Raw genomic sequence first — 22,609 nt, forward strand, 5'->3', positions numbered from 1 at the left:
ACCTGCAGGGAAAACAGAACAGAAATATGAAAACTAGGGTTGGGACAGTCCGAAGTATGAGTACAGATTGGGTGACAAATGGGTTGACTGAAGAGGACTTGGGAATACTGATGGGTGAAAACTTGGATATGAGCCAGCAATACTTGCAGACTAGAAAATCCATTATCAAGGACTGCAACAAAAGCAGCATGGCCAGCAGGTTCAGGGAAGTGATTCTCCCCCTCTACTCCACTCTCATGAGATCCTGCCTGGAGTGCTGCATCCAGCTCTGGGATTCCTACTACAAGAAAGACATGGACCTGTGAGACTGGGTCCACAGGAGGGACATGAAAATGGTCTGCGAGCTGGAATACCTCTCCTGTAAAGACAGGCTGAGAGAGTTGGAATTTTTTGGCCTGGAGAAGAGGAGGCCGGGGGGAAATGTTATTGCAGCCTTCCAGTACTCAGAAGAGCCTTATGAGAAAAATGGAGAAAGACTTTTTTACTGGGGCTCATAGTGAGAGGACAAGGGGCGATGCTTTTGAACATTGGGTTCAAATTTTTGAACCAGTTGTTTTTGATTGGGTATAATGATGAACATATTCTTTATTGTGAGGGTGCTGAGGCCCTGGCACAGGTGGCACAGAGAAGCTGTGGCTGCCACATCCTTGGAAGTGTCCAAGGCCAGGTTGGACAGGGCTTGGAGCAGCCTGGGCTAGTGGTAGGTGTCCCTGCCCATGGCAGGAGATGGAACTTGATGATCTTTAAGGTCCCTTCCAACCCAACCCACTCTGTGCTTCTTTGATTTCCCCTTTAGTAGAGATAGAGGTTACCGAAGAAGTAGCAAGCAAAATGTGTTAAAATATTGCCTAATATGATAGAATTTTCTGCTTTACATTGAGTTTACTGCTCAGTAAAGTGTGTGAAGGTCAGTGTCCAGATCTGGCTTAGCTTTATCTTATTGCATGTGCTCCTGACGCTACAAAAAATAGTTCCAAGTCTATTAATCTTGTAAGCACTTTTTATCTTCCTGGAAAGAATGCACTCTTCTGCTTCCAATATTAAATTTGAAAGATTAACAACATTAATAGATTGACTATTATTTTCCAACTGCACAGGTATTTGTGGCAGCCATGGTTTTGTCTCTGTTGGATATGGTTTCACTTACTGACCACATTTGCTGGGTCAGACCATTAGCCACTATTCTACTCCAGCACCTTGTTCTCAGCTGTGACCAACAGCAAATACTTGAGGAAAGAGTTTTAAGTATGAAGCATTTATGGTATTTACTCCTGATACATTTCCCCACCTTCCAGTAAACCTCAGTTTAGGAATTTTGGCTTCAAGCCTTCATCCAGAAGATTGTATGGAAACTACGGTGACACTATAACACCATGAGTCAGTATCAGTGGCATTATCTTCTGTAAGTTTGTCTAGTCCCTTTTGAATTTATTATACAAGCAATTGCTGAGTAATTTACAGAGGCTGGCTTTTCCTCATGGAATTCACTTGTATCTTTCTTATATTTTCATATGAAATGCTTTTTCCTTAGTACTCCTAGTAAATTATCCTCATGAAATAAGCAATGTTTGCATCTAAAATATATCCAAAAGCATGTTGTGTCCCAGGGAAAACATCTTTCTGTATCAAGAAGCAAAAGAAAATGAAGTATCACGAGACTTTTACTTGCAGATTAACATTCTTAAGTACCTGTGCTGAGTATGTTTGAAGCTTTGCTTAATGATATATTTGGCTGCTTATGACAGCAGCCAAATTTAGAACCCTGGGATTGGTTCTATAGCCTGCTGTCACAGTTCTAGAGTACTTCTCAGCCTGAGAGTTAACCTCATTATTGGTGGTTGCCATTCAGTAGAGCAACAGCATGAAAATATTGTTGCTTGGACAATCAGTCCTAAGACTTGATCCTTTCCTCCCTGGAGGAACCAAACAAAACTGAAACAGAAAAGGAGAAAAAACACTCAGACTGAAAGTAGAATAGGTGGTCTTCATGTTGTTGGTTTAAATCTTGCTGGGTTGTTCTCTTGGCCTTTGAAAACTTCCTGCATCATCTCACCCAGTGTGCCATTTTTGCACATTTCGATTTGCTATTTCATGTTTTCAGTACTAATTTGTGGAACATAATTTGCATCTGAAACTTCAGAAAGTTAAGGATATTTTACTGGAACAGGAAAAATGCAGATTAAATTAAATTTCTAATAAAGTACCCAAGTTCATTTACCACACAGGACCTAAGGATGTTCAGAACTAAGATGAGGTGCAATGGCTTACTATTTACGTTTGCCAACTCTTAAGCCTTGGTTATATTAATACTCAGTTCATAGCAGTCTTTTAGATCTGTTTTAATGGTGTCTGATAGTAGACATTGTACATATCAATCTGTCTTTTTTCAGCTTTAATGTACAAACCCCAGAAATGTCCTTGAACCAGGTCCTTGACACTTTACGGGTTATCTGAAATAGTCATTATGTTGCTCTTTGACCTCCATGCTTTAGGAATGACATAGAGCTAATTTTCATTTATAGATTTTTTTATTGGTCTATTTCAGATTTTGCAAGAACGAGGTTCCAGGATGTGAAGACAGTATTGAATGGTGACAATTTTTTCACTTTTATTCGAAGATGCAGTGAATTGTCACTCTGAAGAGGCTTGGCTGCAAAAGGAAAAATCTGATTTAGACAATTTTCTGTTGGTCTGGGTTCAACCATTTTTGTCTATAAACTGGGTGTCAACTGGCTGGAAGCATTGCAAGATTACATAATGGGAATAGATGGTGTGGGAGTGTGTGTTAAGTTTTGGTTGTAGTGCATGGTCGTACTCTCTTGTGGGCTGATTGACACTGGTCATTTGAAAAGAAATGACCATGCACTCATATTTTCCTTGAAGACATGTAGCACTTAATGTCTGGTGCTCGATGACCCAATGTTGATCAGTCTGGAGACATTTTCCTACTAATTGTTGTAAACCTTAAAAGGACAATGCAATTGGTGCTACACACACTCACACACTCACACACACACAAGCGTTACAGCCCACAAATGCAAGTATTTGGGCCTACATTGTTTCCGAATCAGTGGCAGCCCCAGTTGACTGTGTTACACTGCACATTCCTTTTGGCTCTGTGACATACTCTATTATGTAATAACAGCCTAGGAGATCAACTGAAACTAGCACGTGAAAAAATAACACAACAGAAAAAAGGTTTCTCTGGAGGAAGGGTGTACATATTGACTGGATTTATAGCATATTTTATCACCCAAAGGGAAGACTAAACTCAGAGAAAATGGCCTTCATCTGAGTTATTCTTGATGTTCCTTCTGTTAAAAGTCTCCTGCAAAAGTTATGCTCCAGTCTTAGCCAGATGCTTGGAAGGGGAATCAAAATTCACTTAAAATGACCAACTGAACATTCTGTTTCTTTTGAGATATTTATACTCATGTGTGTTTGTGCTTTTATAAAATGCCTATAAGCATTGAACTATGTGGTAGAGATTTTTCTAGAGCTGGAGGTTTTACAGAAGTATGGCAAGGTAGGTCCTTGTCACTATGACTGGGATTAAAATCAACCTTAGTGTGAACACAAGCTCATCCAATTGAAAAACATGATTACTTTGGACATTCAGGATACCTGTAATCAACCTTTCTTTCTATACAGTTTCAACTATGCAGTTAAAGAAGAGTGTTTAAAAAAATCTGGTGCAGCTTTATTAGTTTGTTCTTGATGAAGGCTAATACACTAGACTGGAGCTTTTTAATACACTATATTTTCAGCAAAATCTTTAGCGCATCTTTAAAACACTTAATGAAATGGACAGTATAAAACTCGGCTTCATTAACTTATGGAAGCAGTGGAAGGGAGTTTCAAAAAGCTACAAGATTGTTTTGAATTCTAAAGACATTACAGTTTTCATTCTCAGTAATTTCAGAATTTATGCATATACTGTAGGTAATCCTTTACTCAAAAGCCTGATTTTCAGACACCCAGGGTCTACTCTTTTTTTTTTATTGCTTTATTTTTAAAGGACTTACACACTGATAAAAGTTTGGCAGAGAACAATTTGTAAAAAACATTTCTACTAAGCAGGTTAAGCAATGGGCTAAATGTTTTGTCTATGCCTAATGCTTGAAAGGGTTTGTACTGCGTTTTGCGACTTGGATGTGGTCTGCACAGGAAGCTGCTGGCCCCTCCACAACACATACAATTTTTGTCTTTTTTTAAGAAGTTAAAACGGACTTTAATTTACTACAAATGTAATTGTGTAGGGGGAAGTGTTTATACTTTTATACTTTTTTAGGCACCCATATTTTATCAGCTTAAATTGAACACACAAATTTCCCCTAAATAGTAACAGATTATCTTGTGTATCTGAAAATAAGCATAACAGTTGTCTGTGTTAACTGCATATTAAAACATTTCCTCTGCTGCAGTAGTCACTGTGTTTTTAAGCAGTATGACTCTACCGAATTCTCTGAGCTCCCCAGCTCATGGAATTGCAGCCAGTCATGTTATTTGTTATTTTCCTGATGTGCTCTACAGAGTAATTCAGCATTGGTTTTAATGCCTAAAATGCCTGTTTTACAATGATCATTCTGAATCAGCATTTCTGTTTTTTCTTTTATTTAACCCAAAAAAGACAGACTATTGTTTATTAAAGTGAAATTTTCCTAAATGACATCAGCAAAGCATGAGTAACAAACTGAGCAAACTGAACAAATTTAGAATGTGTAAAAGAGTGGGTTTTTTTGAGTATGGTTTTTTTCACTGGAGTATTTTCAGTTTTAAAACATGCTTTTATTATGAGATTACCTGCAGTCTAGTTTACATTGTATTCCTGTCATAGCAGATTTTGGGGAAATGAGTGTTTAATCATTTTGCACTTTGTTTCCAATACCTCACAAAGATTTTAAGAAGGAAAGAAAAAAAAGAAGTTTAGTAGGCAGGTACCTTGTAAATTATTTTAAATATGCCTTTATTTGAGACCACTTGAACTAACTACTTTTCCATTCTTGCTACTGTCCTTATTGTTTTAATTTTTGTGAACATGTGAGGCTTTCAGATAGTTGGAAATGCTATTGTCAGCCTTTTTCAAGGCATTAGGAATTGATCCCTAAATAAGTTTGGTTTCTTTTTATTTGACTCTTGCAGTTTCAATAAAGTTAGCTACAGTAACAAAGTAATTGCCTTAGAGTCCAATCCACATCACCAGGGTTTGCAAACACTGCTTCCTCTTTAAGATCTTGCAGGATGAAGTAATGTACCAATACAGTTTAAACGGGAGTCCTTTGTTTCTTTTCTGCCATTTGGAGAGTACCTACCTGAGAACTGCCTGGGATTCTGGAGACCTGAGGGTTCACTGACAGGCTGGAGCTGCAAATCTGTAATGCAAACCCCTGTGACCCAACTCTGAATTTACACAGCTCCTCTACTCTTACATCAGAACAGTATTCCAGGTTAGAACTTAAGCATGAAGAGATCATAGCGGAAGGAGATAAAGCAGGAAGGGAGAGATACTAAATTCCTTAAAGGCTTTTACATGACAAACTTCTTGCAAAACTTGTTTAAAAGCTGAGAAGTTCAAATTTGCCATAGCAATTTCTTGCTTTGAGTTAGGAAACAGAGAGCGTATTGTTGGCCTTAAGTTTCCTCAAGGCCATTTTCTTTTATCGGAAATGACATTTTTATATTATATGCTTTTGACTTCTTCAAGTGCCAAGTGAATCAGAGTTTATCCGCAATGAAGAAGTAATTCTGAGGCCTCTAAGATGTGAATGTCATATGGCCCATAATAACTGTCCAAAAGTATAGTCTGAGTCAGCAGTTCCCACAGTAAACAGACAAAAGGTTACCTGGAATTTTATCCCATCTCACTATGGGATTTCCATGGATTATGGCTAATTGCAAGGGGTTTATTCCACAGTAATTTAATTGTGTGTCAAAGGCCTGATTGAATTCAGAAGCTTATATTGACGCTTTACGAAAGTGTCAGTCCTCAGAACAAAATGTACTGTGTTTTTTTCAAACTCAGATAGGTTTCTTTTAATGATAAAAGTTCCTTTCATCTTGCATTGTAGGGTTAGGAAAAGATATTTCTTAAAAAAATGCAGCTTAGTGTATCCATCTTGACTTTTTTGTTTTCAGATTTTCTTAAGACAATACTTATGTAGCTCCATTTCCAGCAATGTGAATGCACAGTTATGATCAATTAGAACTATTTCCTGCAGATAACAAAAATGGAATCAATCTCCTTTTCTCTGAAAGAGGTGGTTTGTTGTTTTGTTGTGTTGTTTTTTTTTTCCCCAGGAGAAATATGAAAGCTTCTGGCAGATTAAACAAAAGAAAACTGGGTTGCAGGCATGCTTGTGGAACTAGTCTGTTGAGTAGGATGATGGTGTTATCAGAAATGTGCTTCTCAGAATGCTATTCTGTGAATATCTCTTGAGATTGTTGAGAGTTGTCAGTCTTTTTTTGAGCTGTAGAGAGCTACCACCAACAAATTAGCATACATTTATTAAAAATTACTGGTTTTATTATTGTTACCAAAATGACCTTGGAGTGCAAAAATGCAATAGTATCTGATTCAATGAAATAACATAGAAACCAGATAACAATCATGCAGGTATACTGGAATACATTCCTTGAGAAGTACTGGGAGAAGAGTGAAGTCCTGGGCTTTTCATGAAGATCAAAGTCAAGTGAAAGAGAGTCTGGAGATGAACCCTGGAATTCTGTTCACTTGAAATGTTATAAAATCAGAAAGCGTCACTCTCTTATTTTATTCTCTTTCTCACCACATCAAAAGTTTCCAAGTTTTTCAAATTAACTTCTTCAATCAGCCCTGAACCATGGGGCTCTTGATAAGAGATATTTTGTTTAGCTCAAGACAGTAGGATTAAAATCTGAGTGGTCATTGGGAAGTGTCTTTTCTAACACAACAAATTTGAAATACTTACAGTCTGAGGATGCTGCCTGTTACTTCATTATAGTTTAGACTGCAGTTATCTCCAGCTTTAAGGACAATCTTGGGATCTTACCTGGGTTTGTGTGTAGAATTATTGATTCTTAAAATAGTATAAATATTCAGTTTAAAAAAAAAAAGGTGGAAGGCTCTCTGAACTGTGTCATATAACTTTTCTTTTAGCTCACAAAAATCACAAGCTGTCTGTAAAGGTTTTTTACTGAACTGAGGCTTTAAAGGGCTAAATAGATATTACTGTTCAGTTTGCCTAAATGACTGTCAGAAGGAACCCTTTCCATTTTCAGTGCAGAAATGCCAAGGGCTAAAATGCTTTCCAGGGCTAATTTGAGGTTCCAGAGACATACAACATTCAAAAAGTAACTAGTCTGTTTTCTGTTCAATTCCTGGACTCTAAAATAATTTTTAGAAATGGCTGAACCAATTGCAGGTATAAGTGTTCCTGTATGTCTTGGAATTTCAGTATCCAGATTGGATATAGGAGCACACTAGAGAAGATAGTAGACTTGCCCACGACTTTACTATTGCCCGTGCTGAAATCTAGCAACTTTTATGAACCACACTGCCAATGGAGAGGCTTTGAGGAAGATTCTGCCCCAGGAAATTGTCACAGAATATTTCTTCACAACTTAATTGTCCTTTACTTTAGCAGGGTCTACCAAGGCATAAACTTCTCAGAAGTTCAGTGAATAGACACTGCTGCAAATACAGGTTTCTGAACCCATCAAAGGGTTCTCCTTAGGATGTTGTGTGTTAATAACTACTATAATGACAGGAACTTTTTAGAAAGTTATTTTGCTACTTTGGGAGTGGGTGGAAGGGGGAGGAGGTTCTGTGACAGTGCTCTCCTTGCCTGAGCCTAAATTTTGACCTGACTTAAGTTGCGATTTTGAGGCCTAGCCATCTGGAATGTAAGGGTTAATGTATTTATGTATGTGATTCTTGCTACTTTTGAAGATTTTCCAAAAGCTTATGCACAACTTTACTCACATTAATTTGGCTCTTGTACTTGCTAGAATGAAGTGAGTGCTAAGGCACTGTAAGAGAAATGTTGCCAATCTCTCTACCTAGAACTGAAACAAGATCACCAAACTCTTCTGAAGTAGTATCAAATGGCAAATTTTTCCATTTGCTTCTAACCTTAGCCTCATCTGAACCCAGCTGTGAAAAATCTATTTCCTATGCACTCTATAGGCCCACCTACCCAGTTCAACGGATGTTCTTTATTTTTCTTTTTCCTCCAAATCACTGGTCTCAAAATTAGTTGTGCATCAGCTGTTTGTGCTTATATCCAAGTGGCCATACTTGCAACATGTTCTTTCCTGGATAGTGGATTAACAATAACACTTTATTTTGTGCCAATTCATTATCTCTGAAGTGTTCTTACTGCAGCAAAATTTGAGTTTTGATTTGGTTTTAATGCATTTGCATTAGCCAAAACTCTTAGCACAGACATAGACAAGAAAGTGAATCCAGGGAATTTCCCTGGAAAGAAATCTGCTAGGGCTTCCCATATAATTTGAAGGTGGTTACAGTTAACCATCACTTTTAAAACAAGCGTACAATTAAAAGTGTGTGGGTATTTTTTTAAACTCCTTTTCATAACACTGGTGTATTGTAAACTGCATGAAATAAACCTGGTTTTTCCCTTTTAAAGTCTCATGTCTTAAATCTGTTTTTTTTCCAAATGTATTAATTGATATTAACAGTGTAATGTCACTGATAATTCCTAGTTTAGCACTTCAGATGTAAATTGTAGTTGCATATTTGTGCAGTGTGTACCTGGACTAGAAACCAGTTTATAAAGGGGACCTAACCAAGTAAGTAATTAACATCCTATTTGGATCTTTTAGAACTTTCAGAGTTTATCTGGAGCTAGTTTTCCTTTCAGTCAGAAGTTTCACTTCAGAAAGATGAAAGTGACCCTGCAAATTCATCTTTCAGTGGGCTGAGGTCTTGCCTGGTAGTAATAAACACATAGTCCATATTTATGTGATGTTCTCCAAGACTGCAGTTTTTGCAATTTCATGAGATAGATCTAGTCAGCCGAACGGGAACAGTTTCCACTGCTTTTGGTAATATCACTGAAATTGCTGAGAAGGGTGCACGGGGGGTGTGTGTTTGTCCTGGGCCGCCGTGGGCATTTGCTGCCGGTGAAAGTTTTTTCAGCCAGAGGGACCTTCAGCACACACTCTGACTAGGGCTGACTCAAATCTACGTGATTAGTTATTGAGACGGTCAATTATAGAGTTACCAAGAAGCCCTTTGGACTGTAATAGTACCCAGCACGCAGTTCCAGAAGCACCGACACAGCGCAGGGTCCGGCCAGGCAGAGCATCCGGGACTAGAAATTTTTCCATTAAAATTAGAAATATAACTCAAAGACGAGATCAGAATGTGACTCGTACTCTGCCACTAAAAATGCGTTCTTGGAAACCGAAACCAACCACCCACCCGCTAAGACCCCTCCAAAACCCGAAGAGACCCAAACCCCACACAAGCATCGCGTATCCAGCGCGCGGCCGGAGCCCGCCCCGCGCCCTCCCATAGGCCGCGTCGCCTGCCCATCACCAGGGCAAGGGCCCATCCTCCAATCAGAAGCTCGGCTGGGCACAGTGGGCGGGGCTCGGCCAGACCGCGCGCTCCCGCCCGCTGTGGGACGGGGCGTTTTCAGGGTGCGGGCGGGTTCCGCAGTGCAGGAGGTGAAGTTTGCTTCAGTTTTCGGTCGGGACTGGTGAGAGCCAGGGGCGCGAGGAGGGATCGGTCGTGGGAGAGCCCCGCTTGGATTCCTGCCGGCGCTTTGCGCTCAGGCATCGTCCGGGCACCTCTGGGTCCTGTGTCGCGAGGGTGCGTAAAGCGTGGCGAGTGGCGGGCGGCGCGCGGCGCGGACGGGTCGGGCCGAGGGACATAATAGTGCTGTAACGCTCTGCTCCCGGGCGAGAGGGAGGGAAACTCCGGCGTGGAGACAAAAGGGGGGGGAGCGGGAACATCCGGGTCACTCGCGCGGCCTCGATCCGGGACACGCGCGGCGGCGGCGGCTCTCGGTGAGGCCCGGCCGGGAGCGGGGCTGGGAACGGGAGCGGGGCCGGGAGCGGGGCCGGGAGCGGGGCGGGTGCAGGCAGGGCCGACGGCTCCTGCCCGCGGCGGGACGGGCCGGGCCCGGCGGCCACGGGCGTGCGGGCCCGGCGGCTCCTGCCCTGAGGCCGGGCCCGGAGCGCAGCGCTGCCCGCCCGCGGGTCTCGGTGGAGGAGGTCGCCCAGGAGGGCCGGGAACCGCCGGGCCTGCGCGAGCCGGGCCCGCCCCGCCGGGCACTCGCCTGGCATCGGCGGGCGGGCCCGGAGTGTCCCGTGCAGGCCTCGGGCCGTCCAGCACCGAGCCCATCGCCGCGCGGCATCTTCTGTTGTTCTCCGTGCGGCTCCGGTCACCGCTTGGCCTCTTCTGCCTTTTTCTTGCCGCAGGCAGAGGAGACTTTTTATCCCAGTCCAGAGTTGGCTTTGATTAAACCTCAGCCCGTGGCTTTCTCCACCCTTCTGAAAAATAAAAGTCTGTACAGTTTGGGAGCAAAACGTGGGTAGAGACCTTTCCCAAATCTTCGTTCGCGTAGCCCAGCCATGGCTCCCATAATAATTTGTTCCTATGTCGGTATTTAACCTGTGAAGTAAAACTGTGAGGCTGGTACTCTGAACGTTTTGGGATTTAGAATTAATAAGATCTATTGGAAATTCTTGACATTTAAAGAGCGTGGTTTTGATATATTTAGAGACTTTTCTGTGGCATGGGAATGGTTCTTTGCAAGAATTGCATTTTGTGCATGGCAGGAGGTTGTTCCATAAGAGGATGTAGATGGGGAAGATGTTCTGTAATGGAACACAAAAGTTTGCACCTATGATGACTGTATTGGTTTTGTTTTGTCCTTTTTCCAAAATAGACAGTAACAGAAGCAGGGATAAGCAACTGAGTAAATTTGGAAGTTTCAATTAAGTTTCTGAATTGATAGGGGACACTGCTACCTCTTAATGGCAGGGTGTGTTTGGGGGATTAAACTCAAATAAAATGTGAAAACTGGTCTCTTAGACTTGTCTGGCATGTACAAGGTAGGGTTGATAGACTTCCTCTGGTGCGAAATTATTTCCAGTGATGTGGCACATAAATAGATGGGGATATAGAGAGTAAATATTGGCAATTTGTTAACAGATTGCTTTTGAGGGGATGCTTACCTAATGGAATCTTAATTTTTGAAACAGGCTTTCAGTCTTCTCTGTCTAATCTCTATTTTCTAGTAAACTGTGATGAGGTTTTAGGTGCTTGTCTGCCCATGTCAGTATGACTGAAGCCTGTGGGAACCGTACACATGAAGCCTGTTGTCTCTCACACACACTGAAACTTTGGATGAAGTCTATCAGTGCTGAACTAAGTAAAATGCCTCAAGGTTTGAAAAGATATTTGTAGAACATAAGCAAATCTTTAATGTACTAGGGCACAGTATAGTGCATAACAAAAGCAGGATGCATGGCCTGAAAACGGAGGGGTTTGTCTTGAAAAGTTATTTGATTGGCCACGTTCTGTAGGACATACACTGTTAATGTGCCCTGCGAGAAACTGGCATTTCCCTTGGGGTACAGGTAATTAATTGGCTATTAGCCACAGGAAATGGAATTCATGTATTTGAAAGCATCCTGTAATGTGTCTTTTTGGCAGAAAAGGTAGCTGATTTATTAAACTGAGAATATTTGGATGGTTTATAAGCAAAAAATAGTTTTCTCAAACTATGATGGGAAGGTTGGTATTACTGGACCACCAGATACCAACAGCGCAACTGAAATCTTGCTGTATAGTCAGTAGTTCGTTTACATCTGTTGTAAGTGTGTGGGCTCACAGCATATTTAAAATGACTCCACGTATAATTTGGTTAAGGGAGAGGGGTTTTTTTGTTCCACTGGTACCTTTTTCAGTGGCTCCATATCTCCTGTGTGTGAACAGACTAAAACCCAAAGCTGTGTACAGTTTGTGTTGACTAAGTCCTGCAAATCTTCTGACGTAACTCAATGTAGGATTTTTGTATGTGTATGTTCACTGAGTGTTAATGGTCCCTTTTAAAAAGCTTTATCTCACATTAATTTAGTTGCTAGTTTGAAGGTGAAGAAAAAAAAAGGCTGGAAGAAGGGATTTGAAATATCCATTGTCCTAGGAACTGCATAAAATGCTTAATCTGGTGCTTTTAAAGAGCTACAATTGATATAGTAATTGTAGACTGCAATACTCTTATTAAAAGTAATCTGCATGTTGAGAGAGTATAAAATTTTGCATAATGCTTAAGCAGTGTTTGTTTCAATAGAATGGTAATACTACTTTCCTTAATTCTATGAGGTGGTTAAGTGTTCTAACAGTAAGAGAACAGTAAGACTTCTACTCTCCTGGCTGTCATAAAGGCTTGTGAGTTGAGAACAAGTTGGCCTGACTTCTCCCACTGCCAATTATCAGCTCTTAGGATGGGTAGAAGTGCAGCCAGGAGGAGGATTAAAAACCTTCATTGGTATTTATTTTGACCATGTAGCTAATGAAACCCTGAGTTTAGATAATTTGACAATGAAAAATAAACTCTTGCTCTGAGGACTGTTCTGGGTAAATGGAGAATCCTCCCCTGTATTTGAAAGCACCACTTGTGCAGCCATCGTGTCTGGAACTGCTCTGTGTCGTGCGGCAGTGACCTGTGCTCTGCATGTTTCCTCTGCAGCCTTGGTCGCCATGCTTGGCTGTTACTGAGGCAGTGAAGGTGCAGAGATATCGTTCAGTTGATACTGGAATTGAAAACCTGTCTTGTGGAATGAGCCACTGGTTCTTCCTTAGCTCAGTCTGTATTGCTGTCTGTTCCTGCTGTTGTCTAGAAGTTGTATAGTGGCATCACTGCAAAAGCGATGTGACTTGCTAAGTTCTGTGCCTGTGTTGCTTTTGTGTGGAATACCGGCTTTCAAAAGGAATTTACCCTAAAAGTAATGTTTCTTATTCCCATTTGCCAGAAATGGGAGAAGTACAGGTGTTTGCCCGCAGAGGAAAACCATTCCTTATGTGGTGTAGGAAGGAAATAGAGACATGTTTATCAGTTGCACAAGTAGGAAGTCTGAGCACTCTTTCCATTACTAACAGAGTTTGTGTTGTCGAGCTGCTGTCAAAGTTGCTTCTGAGATGTAGTTCAAATATAAAGCAATAAGGTAAGGATAGAATTTTGTAGGTCAAGTCCAGTAACTAAGAACTTGATGACATGGGCAAACTTGATGTTATTCCTGATGTTAAATTCTGCATGCTGTGCAAAAACGTGTCTTCAGTTTAAACAGTTACAGAACTGAAAATCAGAGGCCAAAATAATTCCTAAGTGAGCAGGGCTTATTAACAAGTAATATAATGTGTTGTTTACACTATAAGTAAAAGTTTATACTAAAAGCAATTACTTTTGTTTCAGAGGGACTCTGAATATGTCTGGCATAGCTCTTAGCAGACTTGCACAGGAGAGAAAAGCCTGGAGGAAAGATCATCCATTTGTAAGTATGAGAACTGCCAAATTTCTGACTCTGCAGCTGTTTTGGTGTTCCGGTGATGATTTTTCTTTACCTTGATGGGATTTCTTTAAAATTAATTTTTTTTTAATAAAAAAAAAAAAGCTGCTTAAAAACTATGTAGTGCAAAAAGAAGTAACTCTGTGTAAAGATAAAATATGTCATGAAGTATTTTAAGTACATCTTCTAAAATCCTCACCCTTTGGCTTTTTGCCTTAATTCAGGGATTTGTAGCAGTACCTACAAAAAATCCAGATGGCACAATGAATCTAATGAACTGGGAGTGTGCTATTCCAGGAAAGAAAGGGGTAAGACTTGCTATTCTCCTAACTTGTTATTTATGGTGAAAAGTAGCATAAATCTGCTCATGCATTACACCAACAATAGAGAATACAAATTACATTTAGTTTAATAAAAATGCCTAGATCCTGCTGCTACTTTAAAATCCAAGTGCAGTGGGGTGAGAGTACTGGACAAAATACACCATGAGCCTGTTCAACCTGACCACCTTAAGAATAAAAGTTTTCAGAGGAGTGTGTAAGAATCTTGCATTGAACAAACTGGAGATTGTCTTCTGCTTCATGTCAGGGTTTTTGGTGATTTCAGTTCTTACTAAATGTTTTAAGCCCTAAAGGTTGAAAGTAATTACTACCAAAATGTTGCCTCTGCTGGGTTAACTGCCTCTGCTGGTTAATAGTGAGATCCTTCAGAGAAGTGCACCATTTTTATCTTTTTGGATTTCATGGAAAATAATTTGTGTTATCTACATGGAATCTCATTGCCTTCCATTTTATGGAACTTTCTCTTTTGCATTGGGGAAAGAAGATAGAGCTCTCTAATAATGTTTCTTTTTATCTGATTTCACTTGTGCTTCTGTGTCCCTTACCTTAAAATAACAAGGGAAAGGAAAAAGTCTGTAACTGTCAGAACTGTTAATTTTTATCAGCTTGATCTGGTTCTGGAGGATAGGACAAATGCAAGCTTTCTAGTGAAAATAATCATTAATGTGTGAAACTTCTTTGATTTTTTTTTTTTTTTTACACTGTCATTATAAAAGCTCATTCTAAGCAGAATCTTTTTTCTGTTTTTCAAGATGTTATTTAGCGCGTAGATATTATTCTTGAATTCATTGGATGCAGTTGTTTCTTCTGAGATACTACTATGAATTAGTTGGTGGTTTTAATTCTTTGGGTCTTCAATGTTTTGCATTGGACATTGGACTTTTTTGCCTTCCCTGTTCTACTGCCTTTTGCAAACTTGTTTAAATTTCCTTATGATCTTGTTTCTTAGCTTCTGAGAAGACACTGTGTAGGCAAAACCTGCAGGTTCTGTATTGTTGCCTCAGTTTAATGCTGAATGTGGCATTGCTGTTACAGTTACAGCTTAGTTTTAGTAGTTGTCTGCACAGCTCAAGTTAGTTCTTAAAGAAGCAGCTACAAATAATTTAACAGTGTAAGGAAAAACTCGTCCCCTTGTGTTCTGCTAAAGCAAGATTATCCCATATAATTTATGTACCTTATCAAGATGTCACCTTTAAATACTTACGTAAAATTTTCGTGCCATACCAGATCTTCGTGCTACTGCTTTGAAGTTTTGTAAACCACAAAATGGAACAAGCAAGACCTTAGAGGCAGTTTCTTGCTTACTAGAAAATGTGTCATGCCAGGAAAAGATCAGTTATGCTGATATGATTTCTACTATAAAAAAAAAAAAAAGTGTTTTTACTCAAGTAAAACTGCTGTCTCTAACAAGCAGCAGCATGACTTGCTCATCTCTACGAGACCAAGCAGTTGGCTATTGCCTTTATGCTGTGCTGCTGCTGCTTCCCCTGCGATGAGTAGTTGAAACTACTAAAATGCTTACTTGCAGCCAGATCAAAAATAGAAGTGGTGTTAGTCCTGGGTTGGATATCTCCATTTGCCTTTTTTTGACATCAAATCACTTGTGAACTACCTAGAATTTGACTCAAAGGACATCTGCAACTAGTCCTGTAATGCGGTGTGGTCTTGGTGCCACTGCTGTCACACTGCTATCTTAGTGAGGCCTTTGAGTGTCCACTCTCTTTCACCCACAAAGTGTGTTGCTCTATCAGAAAGATAGTAAAAACGTTGTCGACTGTTCTTGTCCTCCTACTCGAAGAAATTATTAAAAGCTATTTGTCTTCCCCTGAGACTGAAAGCAAACAAACCAGGTAAAGTTTATTTTGTCAAAAAGCTCCTGTTTTCTAAAGAGGGACTCCTCTGACAAGGTATGGAGAATAGATTTTTCTAGTTGACAACTGACTACAGCAGTTTAGATCAAGTTGCTTAAATACACTATAGCAAATGTCATCAAACTCATTCACTTTTGAAAATGTTATCTTCTTATTTCCTAGTATGGCTTTTTTGCTATTTTAGCTTGAGGCTTTGCATAATGATTACCAATTACAATGGAGTGGTTTTGGGTTTTTTTTCCCTGTGGATTTTTGGGGTGTTCTGTTTTGGTGTTTTGGTTTTTTTCTTCTTTCAGCTAAACCCCATGTATTTCAGATAAGAAAGAATTAGGAATTTCCTCCTAAGGTAGACTTCAAACATATCTGTCTGCCTGTGAGGATAAGATTTGATCACTTTTTGCTCATAAGATGAGACCATCTTTACTCCAGTTGTTTTAGTGGATGAACTCAACATGCACTTCCATTGCAGTGTTTACATAGCAAGGGCAAGTTACAGAGAAGTGGTCTGAATTTTACATCTGTAATAATATTTTCTATATTTCTACACTTCTTACCAGAACTCAGTTTGTCAGAAGGTGGGTTTTTTTCCTTGTTTACGTGTTTTGTATATTTGAGACAGCCTTTTTGTCTATTGCTAGATGGTTTTTCTTGTTTATGTGACCCTTTTGATTAGTACAGTCCTACTTGGTTTGCTCTGTGCCATGGGAACTGCTCCTATGAGGGCTCTTCCTGGTTTTGGATAGGGATAAAGAGCTTCTTAGAATTTCTGTTTTACAAAAAACTGGAATCTGAGACTCCATGCTACCAAATGTAGACAGGGCTAGTTTAGACTAGTGAACCTCATGTAACTGTAGCAATACTACAGTGCTGTCCACATTTTTTGTTCATTTGTGGGTTTATTTGCCACATTCTCATAAGGCACAATAGAAGCCATTTACACCCACGTGCTTAAGGGGTGTATCCATATCCCATCTTCTCAGACTTAAGTGGGGGTACAACAGCTCCTTCTTCATTGCATGTGTATATCATGTAAAACTTGGGAAGTATTCTGTTCTTATGTACTATGAAAATTTTACTTTTATATGGAATTACTGGCGATGATCCTGACTCTTGTTGATGACTCAGCAACACTTAGTAGCTGTAATGAAGAAAGAAACCCCTGCTTTTCCACTTCAGTTTCTTACGTAGTAGGAGTCGGATAACTCTCTTCAGTGTAGACGGGGTGCTGCAGTGTAGGACAGCTCTTTTCTGCTGTGTAGCAGAAAAATGTCTTGTGCTTTGCCTGAGAAATGGTATTCTTGGTAAGCTGCTTTCCACAAGCTTGACTTTTCCTTGCTGTAACCTAAACTTTACCTTAACTTTTTATAGACACCATGGGAAGGAGGCTTATTTAAACTACGGATGCTTTTCAAGGATGACTATCCTTCTTCACCCCCAAAATGTAAGTAAAATTACTGAAAACCATGGGTTTATTAGAGAAGTGTTGAACTAATACACGAGATTCTACAAATGGTTATTACTTTCTTACAGCTTTGTGGGGTTTGTTTGGGTTTGTTTTTTTTTTGGTTTTTTTTTGAGTCACACTGCTTTCCCCCTCCACACTCACCACTTTGCATTAAAAAAAGTTGTGATGAAATCAGTTAAGTGCTCAATATAACAAAATTGGGAGGAGAGGGAGATTACTGTGTGGGTTCCCTCAGAGTTTGACACAAGCATTGCTTGAAGTGTTCATTACATGATCAGCACTCCTTGGAAGCTGGTAGGTAGGGATGCTCAGGCCAAATCCCTTTGTGTATTCTTACTGCTAACTTGGTCTTCTCAGCTAAGAACTCAGAAGACAAGAACTTAGTGAAAAAGAAGGTCCAATAACTTGAACCTTATAATCAGCTTGCTCTGAACCATGAATCTGCTCTTTTTCTGCTACTGTGCATAAGAGATCTTCAGATACCTAATTTCCATATTAAGTTTTGGAATTGAATTTTCCTTACACAGTCTCAAAACTTTCGTACTGTAGAAACCTGAAAACATCTATTACCTTGTGTAGTTTCATGGTTCTTGAATTGGCTGCCATCTCAAAGCAATGACAGTGATTACAAAGGGCTTTTTTGACAGCAGTTCATCTGTCATCACATTTGCATATTTTAGCTCTATCAGTTGTCTTGGCTACTCGTTTTGATTGTTACCACCTAAATACATTTGGCACAGGGGGAAACATCCCTTTTAACTAGACAGTATTTAACGTTATTATCTTGAGAAATACCAGTTATCACATCCTGAAACTGTTAAATGAATTGTCATGCCTTAATATAAGATGTATATGTGACTGGTAAGACTCCTTGCCAATGCAGCTTCTGAGGTACCACTGAACTTTACTGAGCAGCAGGATTGTTATGGCATGTGAATACTTGTGATGTTGGATAAGAAAACTGCACTAACATGCAGATATTTCATATATTGCTAAAGAAGTGTTTATTGCTTTACTCAAGATGGTGGCTGTTGCATTTAAGTCCTGTAAAGATTAAAAGAAATGCCAGAATATAGATTGAGCAGCAGAAGGAAAGCTGCACAAGCCTTAAGTCGATTCCTCTTGTTCAGTGCATCTTGATAATACATAGGAAAAGTGAAACTGAAAGAAATGCTAGAAACTTAAGTCTTTCTTGTATGAAAGTTTCAGTTTTAAAGTAAGAAGAGAAAAGATGAGTGAAGGGCCATATCTTTCCTTTATATAGTAGTATGTGAGGCTGAAAAGGCAGAACTGGTTTTAAAAAGTCGTTATCACAAAGCTACTACGAATTATTTTGTCAGTTTCCGTTCTTAAACCAGAAGATTACTGGTCAAAATTATTATCTTAGATTGCCTGGATTGATACCACAGATGTGATGGAGTTCCTGCTTAGGTACAGGCTGAGCCAAAAAAACCCCTGGCGTTAATAGCTGCAGAAATCTGTGGGGTTTTTTTTTTTGGAGGCATGAGGGTGTCTTTCACCAGTGTTGGTTTGGGGGGGTTGGGGTTTTGTTTTCCCCCACTGATCTAAGCCAACTCTCTGATCTTCGTCTTAGCACTGCATGGAAATAATTCTCTCTTCTTTATCAGGTAAATTTGAACCACCATTATTCCACCCAAATGTGTATCCTTCAGGCACCGTGTGTCTCTCCATCTTAGAGGAGGATAAGGACTGGCGACCCGCAATCACAATTAAACAGGTCATTAGTTGTACTTACACTTATTCTTTGCCCTTTTATTTGTGTTGTCTGCTTATCTGATGTGAATGTAAGATGTTCACTCTGTGTTTCTGTAGTTGATTTCTATGGGTTATTCAGTGAATATCTTTCAGTAATATCTATGCCTATGTTACTTCTACTCCTTTTTCCACAGATCTTGTTAGGAATACAAGAACTTCTAAATGAACCAAATATTCAAGACCCAGCTCAAGCAGAGGCTTACACAATTTACTGGTAAGTATCTTTGTGTATTAGCTTGAAAGCTGTCATATTGCATACAGCTCTCTGTTACTTAGGAGCATAACAAGGAAATGTTTTTAGGAATGACCAGGGGAATTTTCTTACCTTCATGACTGTATCCTGTGGAGATGCCTAGACTGTGCTAACCTTGAACAGAATGGTAACCTTATGGTAAGCAGGCCTAGTGGAGCTTTTAATAGCAACACAACAGCAATAAAGTGTGAAGACTCCTTCAGTTAGAATATGATTCTCATCCTGGTTCTAACCCAACACAGAATCCTTTCCCCTAAAGGCTGAATAGTAGTAATGAGGCATAATGCTGTCATGAGACTGAATTAGGTGACAAGAAACATTTGTCAGTCCAGGAGTAACTTACTTCTCTCCAGAAGTGGGTACCTGAAAGCACTTGTACCTGAAGATAAAGGAGAGCTGTGAGTGCTGTAGGAAACAGGGTGTTTTGTGAAAATTACATTTCCCAAAAGAAGGGATTAGAAAGTACAGAACACCTGTAGCTTTAGCTGAATGAAGTTTGCATTTGTTGAGAAAGGTGATAATTTGTGAGCTAAAAAGAACTTTTTTTTAAAAAGCTTAATAACTTTCCCACCTTTAAAAGTGGATGGTTGTTCTATAATCTTTAGGGGAGCAAAACAGTTTAAACGAATGCTTTTTTGGCACTGACAGCTACTGAAATAATGACCAGGATAGAAACGTGGAATTACTGTTCTGGACAGAGGAGGCCTCCATGAGATTGCCAAGTTTGAAAAATAGCATTGTATGAGACTGCACGTGCAAGCTGTGTCAAAAATGTCTTTTTATAGGATCCTAGTGAAAAGGAAACATAGGGATGGGTAGTGTGGCTTGCATTTAATTAAAGGCTTCACCGAATGTTTTTTTTTAAATACTTACTGAAGACTTGATGGAGCCAAGTGCATACAGAGGACAGTTAAGGGGCCAGGGTTGCAGGGAGCACCTTTGGGAGCCAGGAATGATGAGGCAGGCCTCATTAAAAAAAAGCCACTCTGAGGGAATATTGGGCAGGAATAATATACTGTTATACATGTATAACATGTATTTTTTTAATCACCTCTCACACGCATGTATGGGAGTCTTGGCTAGTCTTGTTTCTCCTTTAAGTCCTTCTGGGGGGGGAGGGGATCTATTGAGATTAAACTAGTACATGATCTTTGTTGCTTCAAGTATATACAGTCTTCCATTTATCTTTCTTCATGTCTCTTGGACATGCATAGTATTTTAGTATTTTTTTGTTTTCACTGCAGCAAACCTTCATAGCTGAAAGTAAGTTAAATTTCCTGCAAAGCTGTCTGCAAAATCTAGTCACTGTAAACTACCTTTGGCACAAGAGTAATGGTAACGAATTTTTGTTTAGCTCTTGATTGACAGCTAATACAGAACGGACAACTGAATGTAAATGGATGTTCTGCTAAGCTATTACCATTCCTTGTTGGCCCAAGAATAGAAAACAAAGAACTCGCCCTTTTACATCTTGAGTCTGAGGCTTAATGACTGGGCATAGTTCCCTCAAGTAGTACTTGCTTGTTTAATCAATCCTGTTGCAAGTATGGTACACTTGGTGAACTATGTTGAGCTAGCTTTTTTTCCAACTGAAGATTAGGATCCTAACCCAAAGCTGTGAGTCAAGGTCCGCAGAGTTTTCAGGCTGAAATTACCACACCGTTATTATTTTCCCATTTCTTAAAGAGTAGTTCCATTCTTTCTCCACAGCAGTAAAGATGATACTTTAAAATCATTTGAAGTCCACCAACTGTCAGTGAACTGCTCTCATCAATGACTTTGTGCTGTTAGGAATTTGTTGTTAATGACCTCATGTCTTAACATGAGTGAGGAGTGGAAAACTTAAGTTGAGATGAATGAGAATGTTTGCACATGAGATACATCTGGCCTTGAGAAAGAGCAGGCACAAACCTGTTTGCAGAAGCAGGTATAGTACGAAGTCAAATAGTGCAGTCATTTGACAACAGGTGATGTTTGAGAAGTGATGAGTTGAACAGTACCAATCTTCTATCCGAAGTAAATTATTAAAGTAATGGTCTAGAAAAGCCTTTAATCTATTGTAGTGTTCAGTGAATTCCTATCTGATGGTTTTGCCTTCAGCAAAGACTTATTCTTCTGTTTCTCCTCAATATGAAACTAACGATTTCTCCAGCTGTAATTACCTTTTCTCTTTTCAGCCAAAACAGAGTGGAATATGAAAAGAGGGTTCGAGCACAAGCCAAGAAGTTTGCACCATCATAAGCATTTGTCATGCAGCATCTTAAAAAGGAAGGGATTGGTTTGGCACGAACTTGTTTACAAAACTTTTGCAAAATCTAATGTTGCTATGTACAATTAATATCCACTTAGGGGAGGGGGTTGTATGTGTGCCATTTTCCATATTCGCCACTTGTATACAGTTCTAAATTTGCTGAATTGCCCCCAGTTTTTTCATACAGGGTCTCTTCCTTCAGTCTTTTGTATTTTTGATTGTTATGTAAAACTTGCTTTTATTTTAATATTGATGTCAGTATTTCAACTGCTGTAAAATTATAAACTTTTATACTTCTATAAATTCACTAGTATCTCTAGTTACTTTGCTATCTGATGCAGGCATGCTTTAAAATGTTAGAACTGTATTTAGCCTCTAGCTGGCTGTATGAAAAAAATCATGCCCTGCACCCCCTTCCCTCCCTGAATTTGTTTTTTTCTATCTTTCAGAAACTAGGTTGTTATTGCTTAAGAGCCTCCGAGATCCAAAGTTAGCCAGCATCCTTATTCTGCGTCACTTCCTTTGTGTTTATATGGCATTCTGTCTGTGTTGCTGTTTAGAGTAAATAAACTGTTTATATAAAGGGCTTTGTTTCATTTATCTTCATTAAAATGATTGAAAGATTGCCATTTAAGTGGCTCTGAACACAATTCAGTGCAAGTCCTATCTTTAAGGCCTGTGATGCTGCACTTACCTTTTGTTTAGATGGTGTCTTCATTTGTTTTCCCTGCCCCAACCCCCAACATGAATGTGGCCCTTCACTGTGTGGTATCTGCAGCAAGTCACCTCTGATCAGTTCCTTTAGGCAGCACACAGAATTCTGACTCACTGGAGACCAGTTGCTTACTGTGCATCATCATGGGATCAGCAAACTGGTGTGATCACGTTAGTATAAGCATTAGACTGATATGAACAATAATAGAAGCCATCCAAGGAGTTTAAGGGGACCTGCAGAAACTGGAGACTTTAAATGGTTTTGTTTATCAGATAATTCTGTGCCTTATTCCGTATGTCAATGTATATAGCTTTTAGGACAAGGACGTGATCTATGCAATGACAGTTTCCTTCTGTAAAGGAAATCAGTTAAATTATGTAAGTTATTTTCATGTATGTCAAGCTGATATGCCCTCT

At 39.6% G+C, this 22,609-nt stretch overlaps 2 protein-coding genes across 4 annotated transcripts in view; both read left to right on the top strand.

Annotated features, from left to right (window-relative positions):
- KCTD5 (potassium channel tetramerization domain containing 5) overlaps positions 1–8,626 on the top strand; it is a 30,895-nt gene extending 22,269 nt beyond the window's left edge. Inside the window, exon 7 of one of the 2 annotated variants that reach the window (XM_032703437.1) lies at positions 2,546–8,626. In XM_032703437.1, coding sequence (XP_032559328.1) covers positions 2,546–2,575 — 30 coding nt within the window. In that variant the 3' untranslated portion in view covers positions 2,576–8,626. The remainder of the gene's footprint in view (positions 1–2,545) is intronic. The other variant, XM_032703439.1, reaches the window with a different exon arrangement.
- A 970-nt stretch (positions 8,627–9,596) lies between these two features.
- UBE2I (ubiquitin conjugating enzyme E2 I) lies at positions 9,597–22,064 on the top strand. 2 transcript variants are annotated; one of them, XM_032703441.1, is made up of 7 exons: positions 9,597–9,817; positions 13,428–13,506; positions 13,746–13,829; positions 17,102–17,174; positions 18,827–18,936; positions 19,109–19,188; positions 21,405–22,064. In XM_032703441.1, exons 2-7 carry the CDS (start codon positions 13,441–13,443, stop codon positions 21,466–21,468), a joined length of 477 nt encoding a protein of 158 aa, XP_032559332.1. In that variant the 5' UTR covers positions 9,597–9,817; positions 13,428–13,440; the 3' UTR covers positions 21,469–22,064. The 2 variants fall into 2 exon arrangements, with proteins under 2 accessions (XP_032559332.1, XP_032559331.1); XM_032703440.1 differs by lacking the exon at positions 9,597–9,817 and adding an exon at positions 9,891–10,014.
- Positions 22,065–22,609: the final 545 nt, after the last annotated feature.

This window comes from Chiroxiphia lanceolata, chromosome 16 (genome assembly GCF_009829145.1).
Source record: "Chiroxiphia lanceolata isolate bChiLan1 chromosome 16, bChiLan1.pri, whole genome shotgun sequence".
Taxonomy (NCBI): Eukaryota; Metazoa; Chordata; class Aves; order Passeriformes; family Pipridae; genus Chiroxiphia; species Chiroxiphia lanceolata.